Source organism: Cricetulus griseus, chromosome 7, assembly GCF_003668045.3.
Source record: "Cricetulus griseus strain 17A/GY chromosome 7, alternate assembly CriGri-PICRH-1.0, whole genome shotgun sequence".
NCBI classification, from domain to species: domain Eukaryota; kingdom Metazoa; phylum Chordata; class Mammalia; order Rodentia; family Cricetidae; genus Cricetulus; species Cricetulus griseus.
In genome coordinates, this window is record NC_048600.1 from 93,444,176 (window position 1) to 93,469,662 (window position 25,487).

At 36.9% G+C, this 25,487-nt stretch overlaps 1 protein-coding gene across 1 annotated transcript in view; it reads left to right on the forward strand.

Moving 5' to 3' along the window:
- Nucleotides 1-25,487, forward strand: part of Suz12 (SUZ12 polycomb repressive complex 2 subunit) — a 42,285-nt gene that overhangs the window by 2,399 nt on the left and 14,399 nt on the right. The window contains 7 exon segments of the mRNA XM_027426529.2: nucleotides 114-160; nucleotides 243-307; nucleotides 5,262-5,330; nucleotides 13,338-13,387; nucleotides 17,176-17,261; nucleotides 20,171-20,402; nucleotides 22,397-22,490. Of these exon segments, the coding sequence (XP_027282330.1) occupies nucleotides 114-160; nucleotides 243-307; nucleotides 5,262-5,330; nucleotides 13,338-13,387; nucleotides 17,176-17,261; nucleotides 20,171-20,402; nucleotides 22,397-22,490 (643 nt within the window).

A 25,487-nucleotide genomic window follows, 5' to 3' on the forward strand; every position in this document is an offset into this window, starting at 1 on the left:
CCACAAAGTAGATTGTTGTATATTGGTTAGAGTGTATGTTGCAGGGGCTGTTGATGGTTTACTGACAAATTGATTAAAAAGATAATGTTTGGATTTTGTTTCCTGTTAACCAGAACCAACACAGATCTATAGATTTCTTCGAACACGAAATCTTATAGCAGTAAGTAGTCAATGAAATTCACCAATATTATTTCATTTTTTATAACTTCGTCTGTAATTTTAATATTTTTAATTTTTTATAGCCAATATTTTTGCACAGAACTCTTACTTACATGTCTCATCGAAACTCCAGAACAAACATCAAAAGGTACATTTTTATAAATCTTATTTCAAACTGATCAAACTACTAGAAAGTTTAGTCTTGCAGTTGGTGAGAGATTCTCAGGAGACAGTTCTTCAAAGATTTGTCTTAAAAGTTCTAGTTAAATATAAAAATTTACAGAACAATTAGTTGAATTTGGGATACTTGTTTTAAAGTATCATTTTTGTAATTCTAGTTTGTCACTAGTTTTTTTTCCTCTAAAAGAAATTATTTAGTGTTTTTTTTTTTTTTTTTTTTTTTTACTGACTCATATTTTTGCTCTTTGCTGTTAGTTATTTTCAAGTTTGGTTGATAGGACTTAAATGATTTCTAAAGGGCTCAAGGTCTGATACTTTCAAAGTTAATAGAAGGGTCTCTAAAATAAGGTGTTTTGATTATCTGGTCTTAAAGCAGAATCTGAGTGTGTTGTACAGAACTTATTTTTTATTGTGTGGTATTTAGAAGTTAGTTAAAGGTAATAACGGAAGTTAGGTTTCTTAGTTCATGTGCAAGATTTACTTTTTGAGCATATCAAAATGAACAACTTTCAATTGAAAAGAAAGACCTTCTGTTAAACTTGGTAGTATCAGTATAGTCTTACTATTTGTCTGTTGAGTCAATGTCTTGCTAGGTAGACATGGCTCGCCTCATAACTTGCTATATAACCTAGACTGGCCCCAAACTTGTGACTATTCTGACTCAGCCTCCATCCTAGGACTGAGATTATAGGTGTGAGCCACCATGCCTATCTATTTCAATAGTCCTGACTTAATAAAACCATTAAACTACTTCAATACATTAGAAACTAAACTGGTCTCAAAAACTAGAAAGAAGAAAGACAGGCAGACAAACTAAACTGCTTGGGAGAATCTTGGTTACTATGAAGGCATCACATTTCCAGAGCAAGATACAATTTTGTAAAAGTATCATAGTTTACAATGAAAAATTGAAATGTAAGATGGTCTTCTGGCAGTTGGAGGGAGCTGGGGAATAACTAGGAAGAAGATAACAAATTAGACAACAGAATTAGATTGTCTACTTTTTGCCTGTATTGCATTATTGATCTATGTCAAGATTCACCAAACTTTTTCTGTTAAAGGAACAGTAAATATTTTAGGGTCATTTGGTCAGAAGATATAGTCAAGAATATTGTCTAGGTACTTAATATAAAGAGAAAAGTGTTTATAAATGTTTTATTAATGAAATTATATAAGGGTTCGATGTACACTGTTTTGTAATATAAGCCTACTAGAGAGAAATACAGAATCCTTTTTGGTTTTGGAGAATAAAGAATAGTTTACTTAATGATAAGGATTCATCAGGTCAGCTAGTCACCTTTATCTTCAAATACCATTCTTGGCTTGTGGGTTTATACAAAAACATTAAGCCAGATTTGGCTTGTAATCTGTAGTTTGATTACTTAATTCATTCCATAGAACTTTGTGAATTTTAACTTTTTTTTAAAAATTAAAGTTTTTTAATACAGTTAGTTATTCTAGAATATGACCTGATTTTGATTTTAAAAGTGATATAGTCTTTGAAAACTAAATTTGGGTTAATTTATAAGTAGATTGCATACACATCATTTCATAATGTTGCTTATTAGACTGTCTTGTGGGATATATTATATGCCAGTAGAGACAGTATAAAGTTTGGTTATGCTGGGCATGGTGGCATGTGCCTTTAATCGTAGCACTTGGAGGAGCAGAGGCAGGTGGGTCTCTGAGTTCAAGGCAAGCCTGGTTTACATAGCAAGTTCTAGGGCAGCCATAACTATCTAATGGGACTTTTGTTTCAAAAAAAGCAAAATTTTGGTAATAGAAATGGGTTTTCTGATTATTGCCGTTTGGATTTTTGGAACTGTCTTTGGGGGATTTTGAAGCAAATTTACTAACCTAGAAACATTTAAATCTCACTTAGATTATTTCCTCACAAAACACATAGGGATTATTACTTAATTCTCTTGTTATATCTGACTTTAGGACTTTAGGGATAGGACCTTTAGATGAGTGGTCTTTGCTGTCAGTGACTTTGAAGGTTTATGTTGCACAGTAAATATCTACATTTCCATTTATGTATAACATGTACTATTAGTATACCAGTATTTTGTGGAAAGGGCACTGTTGAGAACTGAATCCAGGATATTAGGTATGTTAGACAAATGCTGTCATCACTTAGAGCTATATCCTTAGGCCTCATTACTCCCTTTGAAGTCATACGATCAGTTATAATATTAATTCTAGTGTATTTGTTAGACACAGACTTCAGTCTTACTTCATAGGTTTTAAGTTTTTATTTAAAATACCGTAAGCTTACCCTACTATGACATAGTAGGATTAAAGATGAGGTGAACACTTTTGTTTGCTTGTTCATTATTCATTCATTTACTTATTTAGGGAAATTATTTCACAGTGTATTCCAAGCTTGGTTGGAAGCTATAATCCTGTCTCAGATTCCAGGATACTATGATTACAGGCATACAACTTACACATCTGACTTTGGAAAGCTTTTTACTTCATCTATTTTATTAGATATCTTTTAAATTATTCTGAATCCTCCCAGTGTGTCGCCCCCACCCCCCAAGTTTGTACTTTTAATCATTCCATATGGTGACCTTATGGTACTATTTTATTTGTTAATCTTAGCTGTGCTGTGGTATTGCTTTTCTAAAGAAGTGCTTGGAGTTGGAGAATGCTATTTTTCTGTGGTTGCTTCCTTTTTCCCTACAGAAGGCTGGATTGTTCTTATAATCTTAACTATTTCAAACAGTTGCGACTGTTCAGTTCTATTGATTTCTTCTACATGAAACTCAAATGTTGGAAGAAATGCTTGGGTTTTTGAGTCTTACCTTTCTTTCTGCAGACAGCATTTAAAATTTTTTTTAGTTGGGGGCTGGAGAGATGACTCAGCGGTTAAGAGCACTGACTGTTCTTCCAGAGGTCCTGAGTTCAATTCCCAGCAACCACATGATGGCTCACAACCACCTTGAATGAGATCTGGTGCCCTCTGCTGGCATGTAGGCAGAAGACTGTATATAAAATAAATAAAATCTTTAAAAAAAAATTTCTTAGTTATAAAAAGTTCATAATGTTTCCAGTAATTTAAAAGAAACCCTTCATATTTATACTGAACAGTTCTTTGTAATTAGTATAAAAAAGTCCTTCAGTTTTCTTCTATTTGAAAATAGACTGATTTTTCTAAACTACTAAGCTGTATGATAAAACTTGAAAATGGGGGGGGGTTGGTTAACCTAGGGATAAAGAGATTTTTTAAAAATCTTTCATTAGTGGAGAATGTTTTTTTTTTTTTCTAGACACGGTTTCTCTATATTGCTTTGGAGACTGTCCTGGAACTTGCTCTGTAGACCAGGGTGGCCTGAAATTCATAGAGACCCTCCTGCCTCTGCCTCCTGAGTGCTGGGATTAAAGGCATGCGCCACCAATATCCGGCTGAGGAGGGTTTTTTTAAAGAATAAGCCTGCCTTATGTCTGTAATTTCTATTTATCCACATACAAGTAGTAAAAAATTGTAACTGAAGGGCTGCAGAAATGGCTCAGTGGTTTAGAGCACTGACTGCTCTTCCAGAGGACCTGAGTTCAATTCCCTGCAACCACATGATGGCTCACAAACCATCTATAATGGGATCTAATGGCCTCTTCTGCCTGATGCCCTCTTCTTTCATGAAGGAATAAATGCAAATAGAGCAAAATATACATACATAAATAAATCTTTTTTTTTTTTTTTTTTTTTTTTTTGAGACAGGAATTCTCTGAAACAACCCTGGGTGTCCTAGAACTCGCTTTGTAGACCAGGGTGGCCTCACAGAGATCCACCTGCCTCTGCCTGCCAAGTGTTCCCAGCACTCAGGAGCCAGAGGCAGGCCGATCTCTGTTGAGTTGGAGACAGCCTGGTCTACAAGAGCTAGTTCCAGGAGAGCCTCCAAAGCCACAGAGAAACCCTGTGTCAAAAACACAAAATAAAAAACCAAGAATCAAAAAGTGTCAAGTTAAAGATGAATACATAATTTTATAATTGAGTGGTATGTGTCCTAACTTCATTGTTGGTGGTTTTTGTTGTTAACCTTTTTGGTGTGGCATATCAGTTAGCTGAAAATTTGCCAGTAACTTTTGAGGATGTTTTATGACTGTCAGTTACATCTTATAGTCTGGTGTGATGGCTCATACTGTAATCCCAGGATTTGAGCAACTGAGGTAGGTAGGATTGTCCTGAGTTCAAGTCTAGCTTGCGCCACAGAGTGCAACAAGATATAAAAAGAATAACCATGGTGCTAGTATGTATTTGTTGGTTGCTTCATAGGTACTGAATGTTCTAGCAGGGTATGGTGGCACAAGCCTTTAGTCCTAACATTGGAAAGCAGAGACAGATCACTTGAGGTCAAGGCTAACCTGATCTACAAAGCAAGTTCCAGTATAGCCAGGGTTACAGAGAAAAACTGTCTCTAAAAGCAAAACAAACAAACAAACAAACACAGCTGTTCCAAAACTCTGCATTTGTTTGGCTCATCTTGATAGGTGCTTAAATACCTAATAAGATTAAGGCCTTATGAGAAAGCTATATGCTTAAAGAAAAAGTAATAAAGTAATCACTCTCCTTTGGGGACTTACAACCTATTAGAAATAAAATACTTCAGAGACATTTTACATGTAGGAGACTTTAAAAATAAGTAAAATTAAATGCTACGGGTAAGGAGTATTGCTCATGACTTAGATAATTACAGGAGGTTTCATGAAAATAAAATAAATAACATTTACAGTTGAACTTGAAGGAGTGTCTACTGTATTATAACAAACTATTGTCTCAATAGTATGTGCATTGTTATGAACTAGCCATCTAGTTTATCTTGAAATAATCAAAATTGAATTTTTATTTTGTTTATTACAGTATAATTTGTATTTTCCCCAGTTGAGAAGTGATTATTATGTTTATCTGTTTCTTCCAGGAAAACATTTAAAGTTGATGATATGTTATCAAAAGTAGAGAAAATGAAAGGAGAGCAAGAATCTCATAGGTAAGATAATCTGTCAGTTTACATTAAGGGATATACTTGAGGAAAGAGGGATAATTATAAGTGACCATTTCCCAGTGATCACCTCAAGATTGTTAGGAGTTTAAAAAAAAAACTTAGAATCAGTTGCTCCAGGTACTGTGTGAGTCAGGAATTAGTTTCTGTAGCATCTGTGGCAGAGATTCCCTCAAGGCTGTTTGACCATCTCTAATGTTGGAAACTTTTCTAGGACATTAGTAATTGTTTATCTCTTACCAATTTCTGGCGTTTTCAAATCAAGTTCTTTAACTATGTCTCCTACTTGTGTTAGTGCCTCATAGTCTAGTTAGAACCTGATCTGATGCATTTTTCTTCTGATTCTCTTCATAATTTGCCCACTAGTCATTTCAAGGTTGTAAGAATTGAGCCAATATAAAAAAATTGACCCATTGCTGGGCAGTGGTGGCACAAACCTTTTAATCCCAGCCCTGGGGGGTGGGGGGATCAGCAGAGGCAGGCAGATCTCTGTGAGTTTGAGGCCAGCCTGGTCTACACAGTGAGTTGCAGGCTGTTTAACAGAGAAACCCTGTCTTGAAAAAGGGGAGGAAAAAACAAAACAAAAATTTCATTCCTTTATCTTCCTTACCCAAAATTTAGTATAGATGCCTAAATTAGTTTTTGTTTGTTTGTTTTGAAACAGGGTTTCTCTGTGTAACAGCCCTAGCTGTCCTGGAACTTGCTTTGTAGACCAGGCTGAGATCTGCCTGCCTTTGCCACCAGTGCTGGGATTAAAGGCATGCACTACTATACCTAGTATAGTTTTGAAATTTATAGCAGGTAAAAACAGAACCAAAGTATTAACATTCATCTATGTAAAACAAGTTAATATTCCTTGTTTTTTATGCTTTAGGTCTACAATTGTTGTAGAAACTTGTTAGAAGAAATTATGGACAGAAAAAAGATCATGAGTTGTGTCATGGGTTTTAGTCGTCTTTCTTTATTCCCCCCTTCTTTTTGGTGTTTCAAGATTATTTCTCTCTAGTCCTGGCTGTCTTGGGGGTTGCTCTGTAGAATAGGTTGTCCTCAAACTCACCTGCCTTCTGCCTCCTGATTGCTGGGTGCCACCATGCCCTACAGTTTTTTTCTTTTCTAAAATGTTGGTTTGTCATAATAAATGAGAGTCATTTTGTTCTGTTAAGTATAATAATAAAACTGTCATTTATACAAATTATTGTTTGGAAAAGGAGCATCTTCAAAGCACCTAGCAAATTTTAGAGACTCATCAGGTCATACCTGCTTCCCAGATTTCTCTGATTTGTCTCCTTGCTTTTTTTGGTGTAATTGTGTATACTTAAAACACATCTTTTTTTCATTTGTAGAATGCCTAAAGTGCCTTATGTCTTCTCAAACTATTAGTTTTGGTGTTCTAGTTTGAATTTGTGGGGTTTTGACCAAGCATTATGGCTTCCTGGAATAAATAAAATCATATAAAAAATTGAAGTTGAGGTTTCTTCTATAGGTATCTCCTAGGTCCAGATGAGAAGTAAAATATCTTCTGTCTTGCCATTGCCCTATTCCATCCTTTGTTTAATATTACTTACTGGGTAAATACCCAGAAAAGTTACCTGAACTAGATTTTTTTTTTTTTTTTTTTTTTTAATTTGAGAAGTCTTGCTGTTTCCCCAGTTTGCCTTCAATATGCTATCCTCCTGCCTGCCTTACCTTCCCAGATGCTGGGATTATAGGCAGGCATATGACACCATGCCTTGCTGAAGTAGAACTTCTATTAGTTGGTTTTTCTAGTTATTTTGATTTGTTTGCCTTGCTGGGAAATTAACCCAGGGCCTTGTGCTTGCTAAGCAAGCTCTCTAACTTTTAAGAGATATCTTAAGTCCTTATGGGCCTTTTATCATTGTTTTTGTTAAAACCTAAGCTTTAGAGTTACTTATCTTTCCTTTGTAAACATTCCTTTTGGTAAGCATCTTTTTCAACAATAACAAGGTCTGTATCTGTATCTGGAGCCAGAAGAGTGTGTCATTTCCTTAGTGTGCCATGTCCCAAGCACTATATTTAAGCCTTAGGGATATAATAGTGAGCAAAATACATCTGCCTTTTTGGAGGGAAAGATGTATTTATCTAATAAATGGTGGGAAAGAAAAGTACAGGGAAACCATGAGTGTATACACAGGAAGAAGCAGTTTTTGTTTCAGTAGTTGAATATGGGAATGTAATGGAAATCTTGTCTGGATAAATAAGCTGAAATTTGAAAAATGGATATAGGAGTAAAGTGAGGGAGGATGAACAGATGTCTGAGTAGAAAGAGCAGGAAGAGTGATATGAAAAGCCTGAAAAAGGTGTCTGTGGCCAGGCAATTCAGGGTCTTAGAGGCTGTATGAAGATGTGATCTTGCTGGGCATAGTGGTGTACACCTTTTACCCCAGCTCTTGAGGCAGGTTCAAGGATAGGCAGAGCTATATAGTGAGATCCTGTCTGAAATAATAAAGAATGAATGAATAAATGGTGTGGTGTTTAACCTAGGAATACTATTAAGTTATTCTTTGTATATATTTATCTTTGTAGTTCTGGGGATGGAACCTAGGACCTTGTACGTGCTAGACAGTTGCTCTATGAATGAACTACACAACCAATAAAACTATTTTAAACAATGCTATTGCATTAATAGCTTTTCTCTGTCCTGTTTTGTAGATAATGTTTAAACTTCTTTGGTTTATTGTATGTTTATCTCTAATGTCTTCTTTTATGTTTTTGTCTTAGTGTTCTTTGAGATAAGGTTTCTTGTAATCTTTGAACTCTCTGTGTAGCTGAAGTTGACTTTAAGACGATCTTCTTGTTCCATTTCCTAAGAATGGCATTTGATAGGTATATGCCACGAAGCCCCGCTTAAGCACTCTACAGTATTGAAAGATTTGTTTCTGTGTAATAGATACACACCATCTCCCACTCAAAGTCTTCCTATCTGTAGGTCTCAAATGCTATATTTAGATACCTTGGGTTCTAGAATACGGGATTCAGTAGTGAAGTCATCAGATTTTTAGCTTTCTAGGATAAAATGTATAAGGAAAGTTAAGCTAGTGATATGGCTTACCTGCTAAAGGCGCTTTCTTCAAAGCCTAATAACCTGAGTTTGTTCCCTAGAACCAGCATGGTTGGAAAAAAGAACTTTTTTTGATTCCCAAAAATTGTCCTCTGACATTGACACATGCATCATGTGTGTACCCCACACAAACACAGAATAAGTTAGTGTGTAAAAGAGAAGTAGCAACCCTTGCACAGTGTAGATGCTAGCATACAACTATTCCTTTTGTTTGTTGTTTTTTTTTCTGGTTTTGAGACAGTTTCTCTGTGTATCTGTCCTGGAACTCTGTAGACCAGGCTGGCTAAGGTTCTGTTTTTTTGTTTCTTTTTTAGTTTTTCGAGACAGAGTTTCTCTGTGGCTTTGGAGGCTGTCTTGGAACTCGCTCTTGTAGACCAGGCTGGTCTCCAACTCACAGAGATCCACCTGCCTCTGCCTCCCAAGTGCTGGGATTAAAGGGCATGTGCCACCAACGCCTGACTGGTTTTTGGTGTTGTTTGTTTTGTTTTGTTTTGTTTTAGAAGACAGGGTTTCCCTTTGTAACAGCCCTGGCTGTTCTGGAACTTGCTTTGTAGATCAGGCTGGTTTCAAAATCAGAGATCCACCTGCCTCTGTCTCTGCAGTGTTGGAACTAAAGACATGCGCTACTATACCTGACTGGATAAATAACAATTCTGTGCCCCCCCTCTACCCCCTCCAGGATATCCCCATGTATCCCTGGCTGGCCTGGAACTGGCTATGTAGACTAACCTGGGTTAGAACTCAAAAAAATCTACCTATCTCTGCCTCCTGAGTGCTGGGATTAAAGTTGTAGGCCATGCTGGCCCAAATCCTGAGGATTTATCCTGGTCATCTAAATTCTATCTAGCCTGAAATCAAATAATGCCTGACTAACCTTACATGTTTTTCTTCTTTCTCATTATCTGACCCAGCTTTAAGTGTGGGTACAGTAAATATTAGGGGCGAGGAAAGGGAAAGAAAATGTTTTTTAGAAGAAATCTGTGGTAGACATGGTAGTAGTATACACCTGTAACCACAGCTTAGGGAAGTGAAGGCAGAAAGATCCTTGGCTGAATAGTGAGTTTCAGGACAGCCTGAGATACTTAATTTATTTACTTATTAGTGTGTATATACAGATGCACACATGCCACTGCACAAGTGGAGATCAGAGTACAACTTGTAGGAGTCATTTTTCTCCACTTTACGGGTTCCAGGGATCAAACTCAGGTCACCAGACTTGATGGCAAGTGCGCTTACCCAAATAACTATCATGCTATTCTCTCTCTCTCCCTCTCTCTCTCTCTCTCTCTCTCTCTCTCTCTCTCTCTCCTTTCCTTTCTTCCTTTCTTCTTTTTTTTGAGATAGGGTTTCTCTGTCTAGCCCTGGCTGTCCTGGAACTCTTTGTGTAGACCAGGCTGGTCTTGAACTCACAGAGATACACCTGTCTCTGCCTCCCAAGTGCTGGGACTAAAGGTGTTTGTGATTATGTCTAATAAAAAATACAAGTCTTAATTTCAATTTCTTACATTGTTTGTGAATGATAAATTTTTAGTAGTAACTCAAGTTTACAAAGTTGTTTTGTTTTTTTGTTGTTGTTTTTTTGTTTGTTTGTTTGTTTGGTTTGGTTTTTTCAAGACAGGGTTTCTCTGTGGCTTTGGAGGCTGTCCTGGAACTAGCTCTTTTAGACCAGGCTGGTCTCGAACTCACAGAGATCCACCTGCCTCTACCTCCCGAGTGCTGAGATTAAAGGCGTGCGCCACCACCGCAGCTACAAAGTTGTTTTTTTGTTTGTTTTGTTTTTTCGAGACAGGGTTTCTCTGTAGTTTTGGAGGCTGTCCTGGAACTTACTCTGTAGACCAGGCTGGCCTCGAACTCACAGAGATCTACCTGCCACTGACCTCTGTAGTTGAGACTGTCTCAGAAGGGAAGGGGAGAAGAGATAATAAACACAAAAAGCAGAAATAGAATTCTAAAACAAGTCTAAGAGGAACACTACATAATGCCTTTGCCATTGTGCTGTTTTTGTTTTTCCTTTTTTGAGTAACCCTTTATATCTTTTTGTAATGCTTATGGATGTTTTGCCCTTATTTACATTTGTATACCACTTGCATGCCTGGTGCCTAAAGAGGAAGACCAAAGAGTGTTAGAGTTCCTGGAACTAAAATTACTGATAGTTGAGAGCCAGCTTGTGGGTGCTGGGAATTGAAACCAGATCATCTGAAAGAGAAGCCAGTACTCTCTGTTGAACCATCTCACCAGACCAATTTTTTTGTTTGATTGGTTAGCTGGTTGTTTGACTGTTTTTTAAGGGGGGGGGTGTGAGGCAGAGACAGGTGGATCTCTTGAGTTCTGGGCTAGCCTGGTCTACAGCCAGGGCTACACAGAGAAACTGTCTCTAAAAACAAAGACAGGTTTCATTTAGCCAGGCTGGCCTTGAATTTACCATGTAGTAGAAACAGCTTTAAATCTACTATGTAGCAGGTGATGCCTTTGAATTGCTGGTCCTCCTTGAGTATTGTGATTGCAGGTATACAGTACCATACCAAAGTTGTGGTCGTTGTTGTTTTTAATACCAATCCCTTTGTATAACAGTTTTGTTGATACTTCAGTCATGGTTGTTGCTCTTAGTTTTTCCTTCATATTTTATGCTTTCTAACTCTACTTCTACCTTTACTACATTTCCATAGTCATTTTTGTCTTTTCCTGATACTCTTTAGGGCTCTCTGTAGTTCTGACTGTCCTGGAACTGTATAGATCAGGCTACCTCTTGCATTTTTTTTTTTTTTTTAACTTTATTTTATGTGTGTTGGTGTGGAAGTGTCAAATCCTCTGGAACTGGAGTTAACAGACAGTTCTGAGCTGCCATGTGGGTGCTGGGAATTGAACCTGGGTCCTCTGGAAGAGCAGTAAGTTCTCTTAACTACTGAGCCATCTCTCCAGTCTTAGCATTGTTTTTTTGTTTGTTTGCTTGTTTGTTTTTGTTTTTCAAAACAGGGTTTCTCAGTAGGTTTGGAGGACTGTCCTGGAACTCTCTTTGAAGACCAGGTGAGCTTCGAACTCACAGAGATCTGCCTGCCTCTCTCTGCCTCCTGAGTGCTGGATTAAAGGCATGTGCCACCAATGCCTGGCTTGTTCTTCAGATGCTGTTTCAGTACCCCTACCTTGTAATGTTGTAGCAGACTTTATGGAATATTCCACTAAGGATAAAGGTGTTTCCATATCTGTTATTGAAAAAAAAATTACTTAATTCACTTGTCTCTAATTTCTACTAAAAAAAGAAAAATAACAAGTTCTGGGAAGCTTTTTCCACATCAGCCTCTTTGCTATGTTCTCATTTCTTGTCATTATTTATGTAGCACTTTATAGCCTGCCTCATTTTCTATAACTCTCATTTCTATATAGATACCTAGAGTGTCACCACCATTTTAAGAAAACTAAACATGTACTGGATTATATAATAGCATCTGCATACTGTGACTAAAATATGTGATAGAAGGAGAAGACCTTTATTTTGTTTCATGGTCTCTAGAAGTGTCCGTCCATTGGGGCGGTAAATACATATTGGTAGTAGACTCCATATTTTGTCAGCTAGGAAGTAGAGAAACAACATATAGGAAGGGGCCTAACTTCCTACAAGTAGGCCCTACCTCCTATTTTTCAGCATCTCATCAAAATGTCTTCATACTTGTGAATCTGCTTATTAGGTTCCAGTCCTCGTTAGCTACTCTGGAAATGTCATCCTATCCACATCTTAGAAGTGTGTTTTTCTAATCTTAGGATTCTTAACCATCATTCATTATAGCCTTTTATTACTGAGCTTTGTTGCTCTATGTAATTTAGTTCTCTGTAAAAATAAATACCTTGTCCTTATCTACCATCTTTTCTCTTTAGTCCTCTGTAATCCTGGTTCTTTGTCACCACAGAAACTGCAACAAATGTTGGTTATCTTTTGCTGTTAAAATATATTAGAAAAAACTGTTGGTGTTTGCCTAATTTTTCTGTTAGCAGTTTTTTGTTGCTGTTGTTATTTTTTCCAAAATAGGGTTTCTCTGTGTAGCTCTGGCTGTCCTGGAACTCTTAAGATTAGGCTAGCCTCCTAAATACTGGGATTAAAGGTGTGTGCCACTACCTTCTGGCTTGCTTCCTTTTCTTATTGTAACGCTTCTAACTCTTATATGAAAATTGCATATTAAAAAAGTAAATTATATTAGGCTGGAGAGATGATTCAGTGGTTAAGAGCACTGACTGCTCTATCAGGATCCTGATTCAATTCCCACCACCTACATGGCAGCTCATAACTTTTTGTAACTCCAGTTCCAGGGACTCTGACACCTTTATACCAGTGCACATAAAATAATTTAGATGAAAAGAAAAGAAAAGAAAATACACATTTACAGAAAATTTGTAATTCTGTGTTTCACTCTTGATTGTAGAATAAAGTAATGGCTCCACATCATCTGTGAGGATGCATGGATTTCCATTTCTGTAATATATTTGACGGGCTGGGGAGGTAACTCAGAGGTAGTGTACCTGTGTAACATTGGATGTCCTAGCACCATGGGAAAAATATTAAATACTTTAGCATTGATTCAGATTCCATTGTCAAATACGTATTTTTTAAAATTGCATGATAGGAAGGAAGCCTTCCCATTTATGGCAAAGAGAATAAAGCACTGTGGTTATGGGACATCATTTGGTAGTCTGCTGTTTTTTTACTTTATTCCTTTGGTGTTTTGTATTTTTGTCAGTTTGTGAGCAGAGTTGGTTGTAGTTGTTTGATTTTTTGTTTCTGAGATAAGGTCTCACCATATAGCTTAGGTTGTCCTTGGTCTGGATAGTTAACATCTTTGTTGTGAAGAGATTACAGAATCTGTGTTAACCTCTCTTTTCTACATTTATTACAAAATATTAAAGTGATAAATTTTTGTTTTATTTAGCTTGTCTGCTCATTTGCAACTTACATTTACCGGTTTCTTCCACAAAAATGGTAAGTATTGTAATGGAATAGTGGTTCATTCTGAATTCTTTGTGTTCATTTTTCTTGTGTGTTTTGTTTTTTGCTAATTTTCATTTGTTTGAGATTTCTTTATTTTTTTGTGTGTACTGGGTATTAAACTCTGTCCCTCTGTTACCTCTGATGGTGCATTTCAATGTTGAGCTTAAAATGTAATGATTAAAAAATTTTAAATAGTTACCTCAGAAGTTCAAGAGGCCAAGCATCTTGGTATGACCCATTTACATTAATGTGCTGAGTTGGTGCTGTCATTGGTTGTTGGTTTGGTTTTGATGTTTCAAATAGAACAGTAAACAGTTGAAATAACCACTACTACTGATGAAATATTATCAGAATGTCAGTACCAAGAAAATATATAGTATTTTGTGTTCATTTCAGTGAACGCTAAAATCATGTTGGGAAACTTGGGTTGTTTTAAAAATGGTGAAGGGCCAAGAGTGGTAAAGGCCAGGCATGGTGGTACATGCATGTAGGAGGCAGAGGCAGAGACATCTCTGAGTTTAAAGCCAACCTGGTTTATATAGTGAGTTCCAGGCCAGCCACGGCTACAGTTAGCAAGACCCTGACCCACCCACCCCCAAAAAAAAAATGAATACGGAATCATTGAGATAGCTTAGCAGATAAATGTGTGACCAAACTTAATGACCTGAGTTTGATCTCCAGAACTCTACTACATAGTAGAGAACAGGCTCCCATAAGTTGTCCTCTATTTCTTTATTCACACATGCCTATACCCAAACACACACATTCAAAATAATTATGGATTGTGAAGAGAATAGACAATGCCTGTCAGATTGTCCATCTTTTTTATTAATTTTATTCAGTGGAATAAAATTTTTACCAGAAAAAAAGCTTAAGTTTTTCTTGGATTAGTTCAGTAAGGAACAACGTTTAAGGGTTTGAATACTAGAGAGTAAGTAGTGTTGTGATTGCTTAGTATAGGCAAGGTCCTGCATTCTGTCTGCAGCCCTGCAACAACAGACAGGTGAGGTTGATAATAAAATAGTGTGGTAACCTCTTGGTAAGTGATTCATGATTTTTATATTAGAAACTTAAAATCTGATCGTATGTATGTTATCTACTAATAGTTTTAAGTGTTGCTTTAAGATCTGACCTGTTTTGTATTTGGAGGTAACCCAAAATAACAATTTCTATTTTTTCTCCTAAATAGTTTATAATCTAAATTTTTTTTTGTTTTTGTTTTTTTGGGTTTTTTTGTTTGTTTGCTTGTTTTTGGTTTTTCAAGACAGTGTTTCTCTGTGTAACTTTTGAGCCTATCCTGGCACTCTCTCCGGAGACCAGGCTGGCCTCGAATTCACAGAGATCCACCTGCCTCTACCTCCCAAGTGCTGGGAATAAAGGTGTGTGCCACCAATGCCCGGCTATAATTTAACTTTTATGCATTCATTAGGTCTGTTTCCAGGGACTTGTTTAAAATATACATATATTGATACTAAAATGGTATCTTTGGGAACCATGTGATAAATTTTTTTCTTGTCATATACAGTGGCAAGAAGCTTTGGTTCCCAACACTCAGGAGGCGGAGGCAGGTGGATCTCTTTAAGAATTCCAGGCCAGCCAAAAAGCTACATAAGACCCTGGTTTCAAAAAACAAAACCCCACAAAATGTGAAGTAAAATCTTATTGATCTCATTTACTGGTTTGGTGACTTTGCACAAACTTTTTCTTTGGCCAAATAACAAAACAAAACAAACCATTCCCGTCAGGCTGGTGATGGTGCACGCCTTTAATCTCAGCACTTGGCAGGCAGAGGCAGGCGGATCTCTGAGTTCAAGGCCCGCCTGGTCTTCAGAGAGAGTTCCAGGACAGTCTCCAAACCTACAGAGAAACGCTGTCTCAAAAAACAAGCAAAATAGACCCTGTCTCAGAGTAAAATAAAATTAATGGAAGTTTGAGGGAATTAAGATTTGTTTTGGAAAAAAAAAAAAAACACTTAAATCAGAATTGAGAGACTAGCTTCCAGGTTCCTAACAAAACTGAGTGTGGTAGCATGTGCCTGTGTGTGTAACTCTAGCACCTGAGATTCCTAGGCCAGAGGATCGGTAATGGGACAAGATCCGGGTCAGTTTGCTTGTTTCAGACAAACAAAATGCCCAAAATAGCAGAAATGACTTGAGAGATCTGAGAATAAATTTATATACATTGTTAAGGCTCCATTCTTACGGTAAACATTATTTTGACAATCTTTCTGTTTTGGACACTGGTTGGTTTTTGTTGTCTTAAAGTATTTTCCTTGGGGGCTGGAGAGATGGCTCAGAGGTTAAGAGCACTGACTGCTCTTCCAGAGGACCTGAGTTCAATTCCCAGCAACCACATGGTGGCTCACAACCATCTATAATGAGATATCATGCCTTCTTCTGGTGTGCAAGCATGCATACAGATAACTGTATACATAATAAATAAATAAATAAATAAATAAATAAATAAAATCTTTTTTTTGTTTTAAGAAAAAGTATTTTCCTTGTGGCTGGGCGGTGGTGGTGCATGCCTTTAGTCCCAGCACTCAATAGGCAGAGGCAAGGGGATCTCTGTGAGTTCAAGGCCAGGTTGGTCTACAAAGTGAGTTCCAGGACAGACTCCAAAGCTACACTGAGAAACCCTTCTTGACAAACCAAAGAAAAAAAAAATTTCATTGTGATTATAATTTGCCTGATTCAGCCATCTTCTCAGTATACACTGCATAAAAAGATTGACTTGCATTTGTTTTGTTTTAGTGCTTTCTGTTAACTGCTTTTATTTGGATTGGTGCTAGATATCACATACCTTTCTGCGTGCTAGGGAAGCAGTCTAGTAGCTCTGAGCAATGTCCACAGCTTAAGAAGATTGATTTTATGTAGGAAAGAAAGTTACCTAATAATCTAAGAAGGGAAAAGGTTGTTTGCAATATATATTTGGTATATTAATGATCTAGTAATAGTTCTATATATTTATTGAAGTTTAGTATTTAAATATTTAGGTTTGCACTATTAACTTCAGAATTTTAAAGATCAGTACTTTAGAGCCTTGGCTAGGAAAATTTTTTGTTACTTAATCAAAGTATAGACTGATACTCAAACTACAACTTCTTAAGTTTTGTGAGCCAAAGCATTGCTAAGTAGTAAATAGTAGCTTCAGTTTTGCTATTGCCATTTAGACATTTTCTTTTCTCTCTCTCTCTCGTTTGTCTTTTTGATACAAGGTCTTGTTATGTAGACCAGACTGGCCTCATATTCATAGATATCCACCTGCCTCTACCTTTCAAATGCTGGAAATAGAGATGTGTACCACCACATCCCACTAAAGTAATTCTTTAGTAATAGATTTTGGGGAGAAGGAGAAAGCATTGAACTTTTTTTGTTATAATCCTCTGGAACTATTTTACTCAAGCTTCCTGCCAAGAAGCTTTGCCTACATTTGTCACTTTTGACAAATAGTTTTCTGTATTATCATAAATGTTAAATTTTCAAATGAGAAGTAAATAGATGAAGTATAAGTTAAAACTGAGCCATCCTACTCAAAAGAGAAAAATCTTAATCTTTAGGCAGATACATATATTTGTCTTATGAAAGTTTTATTTATTTTTAAAAAGAGTACTGCAAGTCTGGAACTGAACTGGGAAGAAACAAGAAAAATAAAGCTTGTGATATGTTTTCATTATAGGAAGTCTTTTGAGATTACTTAATTTAGGAAAATATTTTTCATTCTTTTTTTTCTCATGTATATATTAAAAAGATTTTTAAGACATTGGTTTTTCTATTTAGATAAGCCATCACAAAACTCAGAAAATGAACAAAATTCTGTTACCCTGGAAGTCCTGCTTGTGAAAGTTTGCCACAAAAAAAGAAAGGTAATGTATAAAATACTAGTAGATGAAGTAGTATAATCTTTAATTGAACGTGTTTCTGTATATCTACTATAATTATGAGCCAATTTTAAAACCTCAGAAATGAGGACTGTGTTGAGGCTGGGCATGGTAACACACTCGCCTTTAGTCCAAGCAGTTAAGCAGCAAGGGCAAACCAGGTGTTCGCAGTGAGTTCCAGGCCTGCCAGAGCTACATAGTGGGATGGTGTTTTCAGAGTGGAAAAGGGAGACAACTACATAATGGCTGAATTACTATCACCTGTTGCCACCCTTCCTAATTTTCCCCCTGATCTGAGCATCTGGACAAAACATTGTGCAGAAGTCACAGGAAGAAGATATGGTCTTAGTGCAGATTCTGCTGCTTCTACTGTTTAGTCTCATAGGTTGTTCCTTAGCTATTAGTACATTAATATGGATGTAGTCTTTACAGTTTTAAATAAGGGTATAAGTACATCCCTTCAGATTGTATTTAGAAGATTAAATCATTTCATCATAGAAACAACTGTCAAAATGGCAACATTTATTTCCTGAGCAACCCACCAAAACCAGCACTATGTAATTCTAGTAGCCTTAAGTCCTTGAGTCTCTCTTTTATTAAAGGCAACAAAATTAATAATGGCTACAGAATAGGAATAGGTGTTTCTTTCCAAAGAGAATAAATGTATCTCTAGTAGGCACAAGAAAGGGTGAAAGAGGGTTTTTTGTTACTATTTTTAGCTAGAGTATCATTACACCTTAAGCAAGAATTGAAATATATAGATCTCCTAGTGGTGATGCTTTTGCATATGGTTTTAAAGTGATGAAGGACTTTTAAAACTGCCAGAGTCATAATAGGAAGCAGACTAGATGATAGGAGGCACTTATGTAACGTATTAAAAAAGTATATATAGGGGGCTGGAGATGGCTCAGAGGTTAAGAGCACTGGCTGTTCTTCCAGAGGTCCTGAGTTTAATTGCCAGCAACCACATAATGGCTCACAACAATATGTAATGAGATGTGGTGCCCTCTCTGGCCTGCAGGTGTGCATATAGACAGAACACTGTATACATAATAAATAAATAAATAAATAAATAAATAAATAAACCTTTTTTAAAAAAGTATTTGTAAAGTTAGGATCTATACTACTAATTACTCACACTCAACCTTCATAAAATTTATGATAAGCAGTAAAGTGAAATTTTAAAATTTTGAGGAAAAACTGTTTCATGTTTCAGGAAAAAATACTAATTGTAAATACCTTCAAAGGACATATATACCTGTTTATTTTAGTCATTTGAGAAAAGACTTAGGGTATAGGTGAGGTTTAGATTTCTCATGTAGAGTGCTTTCTTTTAGTCTGTTGTAAGTACATGTTTATTATTATTCTTTATGGTTATTTTGCGTGCGTGCATATCTGCACCATGTGCATGCCTGATGCTAGAAGAGGCATCCCTAGAACTTGTGAGTACCATGTGGGTGCTGTGAATTAAACCTGGGTCTTCTGGAAGCTAACCAGTGTTCTTTTCTGCTGATCCATCTCCAATCCATTTTGTTTTTCCCCGTTTTATTTACGAATTTACTAAGTTGGTTGTGGAGGAGCATCAGAGCTTTGAGGCCAACTACATGGGCTATCCTGTCTCAATAGTTACTGCATGAGATGCAAAGTTTTTTTCGACTATGTTCTCAGATAATTAGTTATGGAGTGACTATTTCTCAGATGATTGGTGACACTTTTATTAAAGAATATAGAAAACAGATACAGGTTTACTGTTTTGTAGCAATGTAGTTTATAAGTATCTTTTTCTGATGGTCCCATTTGTTATGTCAAAATAGAAGATTTAAAGGAAATGTTGAAGTGAAGGTTGTTTAATATTTTAATCATGCTACTAATTTCGTTCTTGTTTTTGTTTTGAGACAGGGTTTCTCTATGTAGCTTTGACTGTCCCAGAACTCAGTATGTAGACCAGGCTGCCCTCCAGTTCACAGAGATCCACATGACTCTGCCTCCTGAGTCCTGGGATCAAAAGCATGCCTCACCACTGCCCTGCTTTAGTGTTTTGTTTTTGTTTTGTTTTGTTTTGTTTTCAAGACAAAGGGTTTCTCTGTGAAATAGGCCTGGGTGTTCAGGAACCTAATTTTGTAGGCCAGGCTGGCCTTGTACAGACAGATCCTCTGTCTACTGAGCGCTGGGAAACCAGGGACTTGTGCATACCGGATTACTGACTTTATCACCAGCACTTTGATTCTATTTTTCTTTTTTTTTCCTTGTATTTCCAGTTGTTTTGTTTATATTTTAGGTTATTTATTTGTCTATTTATTTTGAGGAAGCGTCTTAAAGTAGTCTGTGCTGCTCCAACCCGCTATGTAGTCCAAGATGAGCTTAAACTTGTGATCCTCTACTTGTACCACCATGTCTGTTCATGCAGTGCTTGGGATTGAACACAACACTCATGGTTTTGTACACATAAGGGAAATTCTCTATTGCCTGCACTACATCTCTAGTCTTTTGTCTTATTTACTCTATATTTTTTCCCTATTGCTTGTAGTTGAACCCAAAGCCTGTACATAGTAGACAAGTACTTTAACTGTTGTTCTGTACTTCCAGGACCCATATCTCCATTCTAGCCCATATATACCACATTTGTAATATACATCTTGCAAATAACTATCAACTAGACTGGATATACTTCTCTCTCTCTCTTCATTATATTGTAATAATCTTCCATTGCTTTGATATTAGGAATCTAATTATTGCATTTTTATTTTTGCTTCACAGTTTTCAGCAGTATGATTATTTTAAAATGCCATTTGGTAATTATGACTTATACCATGTTTCCTATAAGTGAATAAAAGTTTTAGTGTAATTTATCATTGCTTTTGTATAAATGTAACTTATGAATCTTTACTTTGCAGGATGTAAGTTGTCCAATCAGGCAAGTTCCTACTGGTAAAAAGCAGGTGCCTTTGAATCCTGACCTCAATCAAACAAAACCAGGAAATTTCCCATCCTTGGCAGTTTCCAGTAATGAATTTGAACCTAGTAACAGTCATATGGTGAAGTCTTACTCATTGCTGTTTAGAGTAACACGTCCAGGAAGAAGAGAATTTAATGGAATGATTAATGGAGAAACCAATGAAAATATCGGTAATTTTATTTCAGTAATTTCACTAGATTTTATTGTTTGATATTAAAAAGTAGTAAAAATATTTGAATTAATATTTCATTATTATATTTAGAATTGTGGAGCCAGGCAGTGGTGGCACATGCCTTTAATCCCAGCACTTGGGACACAGAGGCAGTAGAATCTCTTGAGTTCAAGGCCAGCCTGATCTACAAAGCGAGTTCCAGGACAGGCTCTAAAATTACTCAAACCCTGAAAACTCTGGACTTGTACAACTTGTATCAGTTTCTCTATGTTTGACTGCAATCTAGGATCTTCCTCATGCTGGGTGTCTTGTTCTCTGCTTAGGTTAAACCTGAGCTTTCCCTTTTTATCTTACTGTTTGTCCACCTGTTTTTAAGCTTCCCTTCCTTCCTTCCCTCCCTGCCTCTTGTTCCCTTTCCCTGTCTTTCTTCTCTTGTTACTTTCTTGCTTGTTTCCTTTCTCTCTTGATAAATGGTTTCACCATTACCTAGGGTAGTCTTCAAAATGAACACTTAATCCTTCTAACTCAGCTTTCATAGTGCTGGGACTATATAGGTGCATGTCATTGTACTATCTTGAACATGAGCCATATATATAATACACACATATCACATTGATCCCTGTACCCATTCTTCTGAATTCATCTTTGAGGTGGTCATTCAATTGATGTATAGATGTCTACGATACAAAGATAATTATACATGCAGTACTTTTCTCAGAAGGCTTACAATCTAGTTTAGGGTGAGAGATCTGGAATAAATATTTGCTTTGAAATGAACAGTGGTATAACAAAGATATATGAAAAGTACTGTTTAAAAGTTGTTGTAAGAGAGCCAGGCGGTGGTGGCACACGCCTTTAATCCCAGCACTCAGGAGGCAGAGGCAGGCCTGGTCTATAGAACGAGTGCCAGGACAACCTCCTAAGCAATACAAAGAAACCCTGTCTTGAAAAACAAAAACAACAAAAAAGTTGTTGTAAGAAGCTGGAGGGATAGCTCAGTGTATACACTCCTGGAAGAGACTTGTTGCTCTTCCAGAGGATCCATGTTAGGTTCCCATCAAGCACATGGCAGTTAACTGCTATCTATAACTCCAGTTCTAAAGGCTCTAACACCCTCTTCTGGCCTCCATGGGTACTGTATGCACATGGTGCGCAAACATAAATGTAACCAAGACCACTAATAAAATAAAAATAAATCTCTCTTTATGAATTCTTTTTTTTTTTTCCAATAAGATTTGTTTATTTTTACAGTGTTCTGCCTGCATGTACGCCTGCAGGCCAGAAGAGTGCACTATACGAATATAGGCCATTACGAATGGTTGTGAGCCACCATGTGGTTGCTGGGAATTGAACTCAGGACTTGTGGAAGAGCAGCCAATGCTCTTACTGCTGAGCCATCTCTCCAGCAAACCTCCCCACCCCCACCCCCTTGTTTTTTTTGAGACAGGTTTTTTCTGTGTAACAGCTCTGGCTGTTTTGGAACTCATTTGTAGAACAGGCTGGCCTTGAACTCAGAGATCTGACCTGCCTCTGCTTCCCAAGTGCTGGGATCAAAGGCTTATACCACCCAGCAGCTTAAATTCTTATAGTGGAACTCTGAGTAGTAATGAGGAGCCTGCCCAGCATGAGTCATTCCAAACACGTATTATTTGCAAAGATGAGTTCTGATGTCATTGTTGTCAGGAGGTAAGGGCAGACACAGCTGAGTTGTATAGGCCTATGTTCCCAGTACCCAGTAGATCAGCCAAGGACAGCCATTTCTAGACCAGCCTGTGCTATATTACGAGATCATGTTGTAGAAAAATAAAGATGGACACAGTACAAGTTAAAAATTGAAAGTTGAAACAAATGAGTGTGAATGTTGATACATTGTAATTTGTACTTCATTTGGATAAATGAGCACATTTTACCTTACAACATTAAAAGTGACGAATATAGATGACATTTCTTTTTAAGTAATTGTTTTACAAAAAAAAAATTTATTCAATTCAGATGTCAGTGAAGAAGTTCCAGCCAGAAGAAAACGAAATCGTGAAGATGGGGAAAAGACATTTGTTGCACAAATGACAGTGTTTGACAAAAACAGGTAACATTGATGGTCAAATAAGGCTTCCATACTGTTCTGCAAATGTTTTCATTCTGAAGCAGAGTAATGGTAATGTTGCTTGTGTTTGTTTTCTTCTAATAAATAGAAAAATAAGTTTGCAAATACTGAATTTTTCTCTTACATAGAGAGCAGTAAGCAGAGATAAGGAACTCTGAGTGACTTAGTTAAAATTGTTTATTCAAGAAGTATTTTCAGGGGCTGGAGAAATAGCTCAGAGGCTAAGAGCAGTGGCTGCTCTTCCAGAGGTCCTGAGTTCAATTCCCAGTAACCACATGGTGGCTCACAACCATCTATAATGAGATCTAGTACCCTCTTCTGGCCTGCAGGCATACATGTAGGCAGAACACTGTATACATAGCAAATAAAATAAAAATCTTAAAAAAAAAAAAAAAAGTATTTTCTTGCCAGGTATTGGTGGCGCATGCCTTTAATCCCAGCACTCGGGAGACAGAGGCAGGCGGATCTCTCTGAGTTCGAGGCCAGCCTGGTCTCCAGAACGAGTGCCAGGATAGGCTCCAAAGCTACACAGAGAAACCCTGTCTCAGGGAAAAAAAAAATAAGTATTTGTGACTGCTTTTTGACAAATACTTCCAGTCAGGAGGCACAAAATTTCTGTGTGCAGCCTAACTTCTAATGTAGGCTATAGAGAACTCTCCAAAAATATCAAGTACTGTGAAGAAACATTAGAGAATAAGTGGCTGTTGTTTATAGAAGAGGTAATGTTTGAAATAAAGGCATAAATGAAATGGGTTCTAGAAAAATCTTATGATAGCAACTAAAGCTAAGAAAGTCAGTTATCTATAATTCTGTGTGACTATATGTACATTTGGCACAGGGTATTGAGTAAAAGAAGATGTAGGAAATAAATACAGCATTCTTTTTACATATAGTTGGAGAATGGTACCAGAGGTTTCATGATTTCTCACATTATTGTGAGAAATCAGTTCCAGCTGATTGCTAGAACTTAGCAATGAAACTCAAGATAGTGTGGTTATTTTTTTATTTTTTAAATTATATTTATCGATTTATTTATTTGATTTTCGAGACAGGGTTTCTCTGTGTAACAGCCCCACCTTGTCCTGGAACACTCTCTGTGGACCAGGCTGACCTTGAACTCACAGAGGTCTTGTCTGCCTTTGCATCCCAAGTGCTGAGATTAAAGGTGTGTGCATCCAGCGTCCTAAGATAGTATGTTTTTAAAGTCAGATTTGATTGTAGATCAAAGTGTTAGTTGAAAACAACTAGAGGGATGAATGTAGCTCAGCTATAGAGTGCTAACTTTGAATGCACATGACCTGGGGTTTGATCCCCTAAACACAGATGTAAAACAGTGGAAGGCACTGGTGAATCTAGTGGTGAAACAGTATGACATACCTGCACTGGGCCTCATTCTTTGTACCTTACATACAAGCTAATACATTCTTTATGTGAAATAAAATTCTGGGCCAAGAGGTGGTGGTGCACACCCTTAATTCGAGCACTTGGAAGGCAGAGGCAGGCATATTTCTGGGAGTTCCTAGCCAGCCTGGTCTACAGAGAGTGCTCCAGGACAGCCAAGGCTACCCAAAGAAATCCTGTCTCAAAAAACCAAGAAAAAAATTTTGAACCACCATCGTGAGGTTAGATGTATCAATTTTTTCTTTTATTCTTACATTGAAGTTTTCTGAGAGAATAACCCAAATGTAAAAAAAACATGTAGAGAAAGTTTGAAATAGTGAAGAAGAAAAACCTATGTCTTTCAAAGAACAAAGACTATCATAACCAGAGTGAGACTGTGATAGACAGTTGTGGTCATTTACCTATAATCCCAACTACTGCAGGTCTGGAACAGCAGGTTTGCTTGACCTAAGATTTTAAGGCTAGTCTCCAAAAATGTGTCAAATGGGGCAGTTACTTTAAAATCATATATTCAGAATTTCTATTTCTCTGATATAAAACTGGAGAGATAACTCAGAGGTTAAGAGCACTGAGTGCTCTTCCAGAGGTCCTGAGTTCAATTCCCAGCAACCACATGGTGGCTCACAACCATCTGTTATGAGATCTGGTGCCCTCTTCTGGTGTACAGATATACATGGAAGCAGAATGTTGTATACATAATGAATAAATGAAATCTTAAAAAAAAAAAGAAAAAAAAAACTTATTGTGCAACTCTAAGAACTGCAGCCTCAGGAGAGTGAAGTAGATCTCAGTTTACACACTAGCCTGTGACTCATAAAAGATCCCATCTCAAAACAGTAATTGTAAGAAAAGGGGGGGGGGGAGCTGGAGAGATGGCTCAGAGGTTAAGAGCACTGACTGTTCTTCCAGAAGTCCTTAGTTCATTTCCCAGCAACCACATGGTGGCTCACAACCATCTACAATGAGATCTGGTGCCTTCTTCTGGTGTGCAGATATACATGGAAGCAGAATGTTGTATACATAATAAATAAAATCTTTTTAAAAAATCCAAAAAAACAAACCATACAGCAAAAGGATATTATAAAATTTTAAGCTATATGTAGTTAAGCAATTAAAAAGATGAGACATCTGAACTGAAAGTACACTAAGATACCATTTTTCACTTATCAGATTGACAATCAAAAAAGTTGATGAAGCAGTGTTCCTGAGGCTGTAGGGAGAAGGGCCTCCAAACACATTACAGGAAGTGTTAGATTGTTGCTGTCAAATACACAGGCATAATGTAAAATATCATGTAGCAATGTAAAAGTGTGAGGGGGAGATATTTTTTAATTTAGTAGTACAGGATTGTGTTTCCAATTAAAAATTATGCAAAGGCCAAAGTTAATTTTTAAAAGAAAACTAACTGTTGTTAAACCATGATGGCAGAATTCAAATAGTAGAACATGGAGACAATACACACACACACACACACACACACACACACACACACACACACACACACACACACACACACACACACACACACACTCTTAAATCTAAACTTATTTGATGCTAGGAGTCAGACTTTAGTTTTGG